Source organism: Pteropus medius, unplaced genomic scaffold (genome assembly GCF_902729225.1).
Source record: "Pteropus medius unplaced genomic scaffold, Ma_sr-lr_union100, whole genome shotgun sequence".
Taxonomy (NCBI): Eukaryota; Metazoa; Chordata; class Mammalia; order Chiroptera; family Pteropodidae; genus Pteropus; species Pteropus medius.
Genome location: NW_024350325.1, coordinates 7915971 through 7926154, shown reverse-complemented (window position 1 = coordinate 7926154; position 10184 = coordinate 7915971). Strand labels below are relative to the sequence as shown.

Here is a 10184-nt window from a genome sequence, read left to right as displayed (position 1 = left end):
GTGTGTGTGTGTGTGGCATTTGCAATTTGAGATTATCTCCCCTATGAACGCCTATGGAAATGCCACTCTCTCATCAGACAGGTTGCGGCACAGAAAGGCGGCATCTGTCTGTGAGTAGCCTTCTCTCCCTCAGTGAAAAGGTACCTGGAAGCAGCCGTTTGGCCAAGAAGAGGTGGGACAGCTCATGAAGGAGTGGGACTTTGGCTAGAGCTGCATTTTTGCTCTTCAGGTCCTACTCAGATATTCAAAAGAATGTTTGGCACATAATTGGCTGTTTTTTGTCAAGCAATTTGTATGATGCTTGAGCTTACTAAATATCATTCATTTTATTTTTACACATTGGGATGAGAATATTCATAGACCAATGCATTTTTTAATATTGGATACAATTTTAAGCTAAAGCAATAAATTAAATCTCTTTGTACCACATTTTTGTAAATTCCCTATGGTTTTGCGTTGGCCATGACCCGCTTTCCCCTGTATTGTGCCCTCACTGCACCAGCTTTACACATTGATGAAGGGGTCAATGTACTATTTTCAGCCAGTCATTCAGCACTCTTTGTGCGGAAACCCGTACAAGGCGATCCATGTAGAAAAAAATACCACAGGTACCGCCGTTTTCCTTGCTGGAGCTTGGAGTGATGGGACTGAGCTCCAAGCAAAGGCACTGCCATCAATGCTGTGTTCTTCCATGCCCAGAAAGCTTGTTAAATGCAGCTGAAGATAAGGATGCATCCTATTGCCACAGCCATGTAACTAAAGGATTCTTATTTGTGAAGGGCTCTACAAGGACAGCCAAAACAGGGAGCTGGTCCATATTACAAGAGATCGTTGCCCTGGGACGGAAGTGGAAATTCAAACAGTAAACAGAGGTGACAATGGTCTGAAGGGCCAGAAAGAATATAGGAAATTGCTTGTAAATTTTCCAAATCCTTCCTCTTTTCAGTGGGAGTCTGTCAGATACTGGACCAAAGCAAGGACGTTGATATGAACTAAAGTGACAACTAAACTGAGATCAAAAAGACTGAGGGTCATAGACTTTAGGATTTATTCCTGTACCATTTTCAGCAGTGACAAGAACTTGTGACAGAAATTTTTCTGTGATTGACTATCTCTAGCTGGGTAAGGCCTCACACAAAATTATAAAGCTGACAGTATTTTATTCAAACAGTGCTCTTCCGGCCTCCTTCCTGCTTTTTCTTTCCTACTACGCTATCATCCCCTCCTACCCAGTGCCCATTGCCTCACTCCCATCTCAAGATGTCCTCAGACCTTCCTGTCCTATTCCCTCCTTAACATTTGTGAAGTGGTTAGAGCAGAGCCTACCTAGCTCATGGTAAAAAAAAAACAGACACGTTTGTTAAATAAAATAAAAGGAAATTTTACAAATAAATATTCCTGATCTATATCCCCAGAGTTCAATCTCTGGAAGGTTTTGATCAACTATAAATAAATAATTGGGACAAGGGTGTGAATTAGATTTATTCCTACCAGGATTCATTTGCATGTAAAAATAGAAGCCTGTTAACCGAGTGGATGGGTGATGGGTAGTATGTCATATGGATTCAGGGGGTAGTAGCTAAGGGGAGCGAGAAGGATTCCTTCCTCACTGCCATTGCTGCCACCCCGCGCTCCACTACCCAGCCTCCTTCTTCACGTGGTTCTCCAGGTAGAGCCCTCTGAGCTTCCTGGTAACACGGGCAAGAAGCGACCCAGTGTGTATCTAGTATCTAGTATCGTAACCCTCTTCTCAACTCTCCCTTTTCAAACTGATTATGTTTTCTACTTATTTTAAGACACCTCAGCCCACTCATAAGGCCTATTTCTTATTCTTTTTTAACCTACCCAGACATACTACATGAGTTGTTACTCCTGCCTAAAATCCTTTACAGTTGAGTGAGTGTCTCACACATACTTGATTCACTGTATGGTAAAACCAAGCACTGGTTGGACAGTGAAAAAAAAAGTAGTGAAAGGCAGATAAAGTATATCTGAGAATGCAGAAATTGTTAAAATAGTTACTGAAGAGTTGGCTTTTTTTTTTTAATGCTAGATGATAGAAACATTGCTAAAATGGTCTTGTATCACTCTATTCAAGGAAAGAACTCCTTAAATATTGTTTATTCTTTTCTTCAATAGAAAAAACATCGAAGCGCTCTCCCAGAGCGCTGTTGGTTTTACCTTCTGGAAATTAGATCTGTGGTAGCAGTATGCTCATTCTATTTTAAACATAACCTTGTTTATAACTCTGGATTCTGTAATATTTTATTCATAGATGTTTCATAATTCTAAGAAACAAGAGAGGTTAAATTATTACAATGTGTATTTGCTTTCATGAAAGGGCAGTGTATGCAAACCAGCCCCTAAAGCCAAAGGAGCAGCCCACAGAAAGGCCGAGGCAGACACCAGGTCTCCGCAGCAGAGATGAACTCCCCGCCCCCAGTCTCTGCATGTTATAGCTAAAAGCAGTGAGAATGTGTGGGTGATCAAAGCCATCAGGTGCCCGCAGGCTCTGGTGACAGGGTGTGCTAAGAGAAACATCCAGGGCACCTCTCCGCAAAGGGAGAGTTAATGTGAGACCTGCGACCCAAGAGCTCAGTGTCGCTGGAGCGCCCGTGGGAGTGGGGTGGGGGGCGTCGAGGGACCGGTTCGCCCTAACTAGAAGACCGAAGTATCCTGTGCCTCATATGAGGCTGCTTTATGATTCCAGAGTAGTTGCTGCATGCTGCCTTTTGTTAATCATATTCTAAATTTTCCTGAACTATTTTGGGCTTAGATTCCTGGTGTCAATAAAAAATAATTTAACAGAGAAATTTCTTTCCCTCATGTGACAAAGCTTAAGAATTCCTTATCTTTTTCAGAGGCCTGACATTTAATTACTAGCAAGAAAGATTATAATTCAAAAGAAGCTTGGTGGAATTTTTAGATTTCTTTTGGCTCTGGTCAATTTCATTAAAACTCCAAGTTTGTTTTGTTTTGTTTTTTTAAACTTATTTCTACTTGCTATGCATGGTTTTACTGTGTAGTATGAAGCCCATAAATAAAATTTAAAGAAGTAAAAGTATGATTTTTTTCCATTTACTTAGTACAGTATTGCTTTAGAATGCTTTGTATTATAATGAAATGCAGCATTTTGTCATTGTCGGTATTAATTAAAATAGATTTACATTTAATGGCTAAAAGCTTCAGCATTGGTGGCCAAATGATTTAACACAATTGTTTCAGAAAAGTCGAGAAAATATATTAGCAAAGGATGGATTGGGTAGAATTTATATGTAGACATCCCCAGGTAATAAAACTTGAAATGACTTAATCTGCATTTAACTGCATGTTACATCAGCAAATGTTTATTGAATGTGTATGTGCAGATTTTAAAGGTAAATTTTTTAAATGAAATTTATTTTGCTGAAAGGAATTTCTATATGTGTATGTATGTCTGATATACATGTATTTGTAATATATGATATATTTGATCTTATGTATTTTTATATGTATCTTTAGATATATATCTACACAGGTAGATATAGAGATAGCTGCATAAAAAAGCTATATATACATACATATATCTTAAGTAGGTATATTTTATATACATAAATTTTTATATAATGAGATATATATACATATTTTTAGAAGCCTCTTGTCAGCTTTACAATCCAGAAGTGGGTTTTTGTTTGTTTGTTCGTTTGTTTGTTTTGGGGGGGCGGTGTTGAGAGAGAGAGTCTGGGAGCCATCCTACTGAAATGTAAACATCTAGGAAGATAGCACACCAGCCTCCCTGTCACAGAGTTTAATCTCCATGCTTCTCTCTGAACTGTAACTATTTGCTTGTTAGAGAGAGAAGAAAAAATTTATTATCCTCTTTAATAGTTGGATAAAGAGCTACCTTATCTCAATGGCCAGGTGAATTCAGGGTAAACTGTGGAAGGGTACACAGCAAACGGCACTGTCAAGTCCTCTTACAGGAGACAGGCTACCTTCAATCTTGAGGATACTTTTGTATCTACAGGATCTCAGCTCCTTGGCTGTGCAAATGAGGTGGAATTTTATCCGTCTTTGTAATGTCTTTTTCGTATATTACCTACAGTGTTGTGCTTTGCTTATTCGGTAATAATACTGCTTTCATTCTACATTTTGTGGATTGAATTCTGTGTTGATAGGACTTTATTTCTTCAACAGTACACAGATCACACAGTTAGTCTGTAAAGGGCACAAATACAAACAAGATTTGATACATGCCCTATGGAGCTTACATTCTAAAGAGGCTCACAACTAACTGTACTGCAAGGCGGTGTGAGTACAGCTGGGAAAAAACAAAGAGCACAGAGGTGATAGAGGAGATTCAGCTGAGGAGAAAAGTCTAACTCAGAAAAAGGTAGAATGCTGGTTACAGTGGGCTGGAGGGAATGGGGAGAATTGGTCAGTGGCTACAAACTTTCACCTATAAGATGAATAAGGGTTGGGGATCTAATGTGCAGACTGGTGACTCTAGGTAATAATACTGTATTGTGTGCTTGAAAGTTGCTGAGAGTAGATCTTAAGCTTTCTCACCACACACCAAAAAAAGGAGGGGTAGCTGTGAGGTGGTGGACATGTTATATGATTGTGGTAAATATTTCACATTGTATATGTATATCAAATCATCATGGTGTATGTTTTCAGAATATACAATTTTGTCAATTATATTTAAATAAAACTGGGGATGGGGATGGAACTGGAGCAAGGGAATAAAGCCACTGAGCCAGGAGAATGAGGAAGAGTGAGCGAGCAAGCCGAGGAAAGGAAGACCACTGAGGACTTAGAATGCCATCCAAAGGAACCTAGACATTTGTTTGTTTATTCATTCACTTTTTAAGTGGATTAGTAATAGGAGTAGGGCTGACCTTCAGGAAGATTCATTTGACAGAGTGTGCAGAATGGCTTGGATTGGGTGACGATTGAGGAAGAGACCATTTGCATGCTGCTGCAGTTGCTCAGAGGAAAGGCAGTGAGGGTTTGAATGAGGGTAGTGGGATGAAAGAGGTTTGAGACCTTTAAAAACAAAAAGTTGGCAAATCTCAGATGTAGATTTGATGTGAGAAGCAAAAGAAAGAAAGGAGCTGAGGAAGATTCCAACTCCTCCCTGGGGAACTGGCACATCCTGATGTCATTAGCCAGGAGGAAAAAGGGAACTGGTTTTAGAGACGTTGAGTGAGATGATGGGCCACCAGAGTGTTCTGCTGGGGCTGCTTGGTGGGCAGTTAGAAATATGGGTATGGAGTTTAGGAAAGAAACCGAGACTAGAAATGTAGATTTCAGAGACATCTTTCCAGACGTTATATCTGAATCCATGAGCCTAGATGAGACTGATAGAAGATAAACGATTCAAGTTCTGCATACGTGGTGCTGAAGGAAGGGGAGTCAGGAACAGAGGCAGCAAAGGAGCAAGCCTGCAAGAGGTAAAAAACCAGAACAGTGCTGTGGCCTTGAAACCAAGAGCAAAGGAAGTTTCCAGAAGAGTGTTCTATTAGCTTTGGATGCTGCAGAGAGTTTAAGGAAGATGAAGATCAACAGTTTACACAATTGCTGTTCCATATGTACGAGATGAAGTGGTGACCAGCTAACATTCAACAGTGGTCATCATTTTTAATGTTATTTTTGTGCACTAACATAACTTTAACATGTGTACTTCTTATTTGTTAAATAGACAAAAGATGCATCACAAGCAAGGTTGTCGTTTTCTGGCAGCCAGACAGCCAGACACACACAACACATGTATATACCCACGCCTGTGGGATTCTGTTGCTAGATTCAGCTAGCTCTCAGTTTCATGTGCTTTCTCCTCCCATCTAGAACTTTTATAACCATCTATACAATGTATTACTATCTGGGGGCATCCAGAAAAATTCCAGTAAGTAGGATAATTGGAAATAACTATATCACATATAGATATGTTAAGGGTACATGTCCACTACCTGGTTGCTGAAGCTTTAGGAATTGCTACCCCTGCCGTGACAGTAAAAGCTTATAAGGTGGAGCAGTAGTACATTCAGCTGCACTGCCACAGGTTCTTCAACTCTTCTCACTTTGGGTATTTTTATTTTGTGTTAAAATGTCTTAGTCTGTCCTGGCTGTTATAACAATAATACCATAGACTGAGGGGCTTAAACAACAAATATTTATTTCTTGTAGTTCTGGAGACTGAGAAATCCAGGACCAAGGTGTCAGCTGTGAGAGAGCTCTGGAGTCTCTTTTATAAGAGCATCAGTCCATTCATGCGCCCCCACCCTGTATCCTAACCTCCCAAAGGCCCACCTCCTAATACCATCGTATTGGGGACTAAGATTTCAACATACAGATTTTTGGGGGACACAAACATTCAGTTCATAACATGGAGTAATCCTGCATTTTGGAAACTATTTGTCATCAGAAAATGTTTTGCTTTTTTATAAAAACTTGCTGTGTGTGTTAAACTTCATATGGATTCAGGGTCAATGTTTTTTTTTCTGTCTGTATATCAAGTTTTGTAATAAACATTAGGTAAAAGGTAATAACCTATTTATTTCCAGTAAGCTATGAGAGTACATTTATTTACGAAAGAGAGATGTCACCGTAGAGTCAATTTTGTTATTCTTCTCCTACCTCACTCCCTAAGGAGTAATACATTACTGGAAAGCAAGGTAATTAAAATAAGCGATGAAAATAATAAATTTATTTCTGGCTAGCTCTTGATGAGAGAGAGCTTTTTAAAGCTGCAGCAATGATTGGCTTTAAAAAGATTCAGAAATGCATTAAGCATGGACTTTAGCAAAATTGTGTGAAAAGCTTAAAATAACTTGATAATATCTACTGCTTTCATGCCTGTGCTTTAAGATACACTAAAGGACTCTCAATTTTTTTCATGTCAACATTTTTTTTTTTTAATTTTCTCATGTCAGCATTCTTAACTCACATTTATATTTTGTTTTTCAGGGAGAAGTGAGATATATTTTGAATAAGATGGCTCTGAAACAGATTATAGCTTTGATTTTGTGTGTGTGTGTGTTTTCTATAGCTGCTAGGTGAACTGATCCTGGACCGACATAACTTTGCCATTATGACAAAGTACATCAGCAAGCCAGAGAACCTCAAACTGATGATGAACCTGCTTCGAGATAAAAGTCCCAACATTCAGTTTGAAGCCTTCCATGTCTTTAAGGTAAAGTGTATTCTGCAGAAATAATGTGAGCATTTGTTTTTCAGTTCCAAATGGCAAACTCTCTACTTTTTACTCTCCTTTATATTTGAGAAAAAAAATTAAATAGGCAGTCTTTTGGTTTTGTATGACTTAGATGAAAGTTTAGAGTTATTTTACTGAATGCTAACTAATCCATATCTAATTTTTTTTTCACCAAGAAAATAGGTGGATACCGTTTCCCAAAAGTAACAAAAATAATCAGTGATTGAGTTAGAACCCAAACCCCAAGCATCAGAATTTGAATGCTTTGCTTTCTGCCTTAAGTGTTTCTTTGAATGTTAAATAAAGCAGTGAAGAAACGCTTGGATGCTACTCACTTTTATTACTTATTCAGAAATATTTTTGTGAATGCATTTTGCTGTGGAAGAAAACTAGCCCCTATAATACCTGCTTTTTCTTTCTGATATTTTTTCTTTGATACAAGAGTAACAAAATTGCCTCCTAGAAACTTTAGACAATAGATTTTTTTTTTTTTTAAGTAGGGTAGGTAGAAGAGAACTAATCTGTAATCTCATACTCCTAACCTAAATATTGTGAAGATTTTAGTACATTTTATTTTCCTGTGCACATGTTTGAAGGTTTTTTTTCTACAACTGTGTTCACATTGTATACAAAATTGATATCCTGATTTTATCACTTAATGCTATACCATGATCGAACACTAATTCATTGTTGTTATGTGTCATTTTTAGAACCATCATAATTTTATTGGCATCGTAGTTTATCATTGGGTATATTTACTCTAGTTTACTTAAATATTCCTGTCATTAATATTTAGGTTATTTCCATTTTTTCCTACTCTGAGTGATATTATAATGGACCATTTTATGTATCCAGCTATTTTTTTTACATGTTTAGGATTATTTTGGGGGGATAGGTATCTAGAGTAGAATTAAGGGTTTAGAGGTTTCCAGGCTTTTTTTAGTTTTTGTAACATATATTCAGTAATTTAATTAATAAGTCTATAAATGGAGACATGGCACTTTATAAGATAACGTAACTGTCGCTTTGAAAGGTAAAAAAATTTTAGTCTATCTTTCAGCCACCAAATCTTTATTTTCCAAAAACTAAAGCAGTTCAAATACCAAATTAATTTATAAATTCAATTTCCTTACATTCAGAATTCCGACAGGACTTTTCCTGGATCTGGACAAGCTAGTTCTAAGATTTGTATGGCAAAGCAATGGCCTTGAATTATCTATGGCAATTTTGAAGACGAACAGGTAGGGGAAACCTCCCTACTAGATATTAAAACTTATTATGGATTTGTAATAAATAAAAGCCATATTGTATTGGCACCAAGATAGATAAATAGAAAAACGAAATAGAGTAGATGGCCCAGAAATAAACCTTCGCAAATATGAAACTTGGTATTTGATAGTGGGGAGATTATAAATCAGTGAAGAAAGGGTTAACTATTCAATAAATGGTTCTAAAGTAAAGGATTATCCATACAGAAAACCCTATCCTCCACTGTTCTCAGAAGTAAATTCTAGGTAAAGATCTATACTTGAAAAACAAAATTTTTTAACTTTTAGAAGAGAAAATAGGAGATTGTCTTTATGATGTTGAAATAGGAAGAATTTCTTTAAAAAATAAAAATCGTAAAACATAATAAAAATATTTATAAATTTGACCACATTAAAATTTAAAACTTCTGCTCAAAAAAGACATTATAAGCAAAGGGAAAGACAGGATAGAATATGACACATATAACTTACAAATCATTAAGAAAAAGACAAACAATTCAATAGAAAAATAGGCAAAGGATACAAGTTAGTAATTTACAGATGAGGACACCTGACTGACCAATAAGTAGGTGAAGATGCTGATCATACTAGTAATCATGGAAATGGCCACTAAAATATCAATGAGATATCTCCTCACATTCTTCATATTGGCAAATGTGTAAGTCTGACAATATCAAATTTTGGTAAGGTTGGAGGGCTGTGGAACTCTCATACACTGTAAATTGGTACAACCACTTTGGAGAGCAATTTAACAAAATAGAGAATTGAAAGCATACTCTTCAACCCTGCAATCTCATTCTAGGTAATTTCTTGCACATGTGCATAGGGAATCATGTACAAAAATACATTTTGCAACATTATTTATAATGGTGTACAATGAGAGAAGAACATAAATGGACATCATAAGAAAACTGGAGGAATAAAAATTGTAATATAGTCATACAATTGCATATATTAATGAGTAAAATTAATAGAGTTATATGAATCAATGTGGCTAATCTCAGAGACACGGAGTGGGATAAACAAACATTAAAAGGATGTTATTTATTTAAAGTTTGAAAACCTGCAAAAACAACACTATATGTGGATTTATATATGCAGTTTAGTCTAAAAACCTGCATAGGAATGATAGATACTTAATTCAGGATAGCAGTCACCTCAAGGGAGGGGTAGGGAAGAGAATGGTATTATGAAGAAGTGTCCAATAGCCTCTAATTACATCTGTAGTATTTTATTTAAAAAAAATCTTAAGGCAGGTATGGCAAAAATGTTAAATTTTGATAGAGCCGATGCTGGAAACATGAAGTCTGATATGTTATTCTTGTACTCTTCTCTGTGTTAGAATTATTTCACAAAAAATAAACACCAATTGGATGAAGCAAAAATAGACTGCTCTAGGACTAGAAAATGCCTATGTAGTATAAAATGATAGATCCTCGCAAGACCCTTTTGATTGATGAAATTATAGAGGGCTGTGTGTCATGTCATTCAGATCCCATAGAATTTAAATATTTATCCTAGATGAGAATAAGCTTTATATGATTTTGTTCAAAATACAATATTATAGAAGGATTCAGTAGGTGGAAAATAGAAATAACCTGCTTCTGTCCCCTGAGAAGATCAAAATTTGGATCATCTAATCATTGGACAGAGTAGGTACATTTAAAAATAGCTGACCACTTGTTTACTTGTACGTGTGTATAAACTGTTCCCCAACTATG

The 10184-nt window shown here is 36.7% G+C and overlaps 1 protein-coding gene across 3 annotated transcripts in view; it reads left to right on the top strand.

The window, feature by feature from the left end:
* Nucleotides 1-10184, top strand: part of CAB39L (calcium binding protein 39 like) — a 138483-nt gene that overhangs the window by 117285 nt on the left and 11014 nt on the right. For all 3 annotated transcript variants that reach the window (XR_005647884.1, XM_039839382.1, XM_039839383.1), the window contains one exon: nt 7031-7174. Coding sequence is in view for 2 of the 3 variants with exons in the window: in XM_039839382.1 (XP_039695316.1) it covers nt 7031-7174 (144 nt within the window). In the remaining variant the exon portion in view is untranslated. The remainder of the gene's footprint in view (nt 1-7030; nt 7175-10184) is intronic.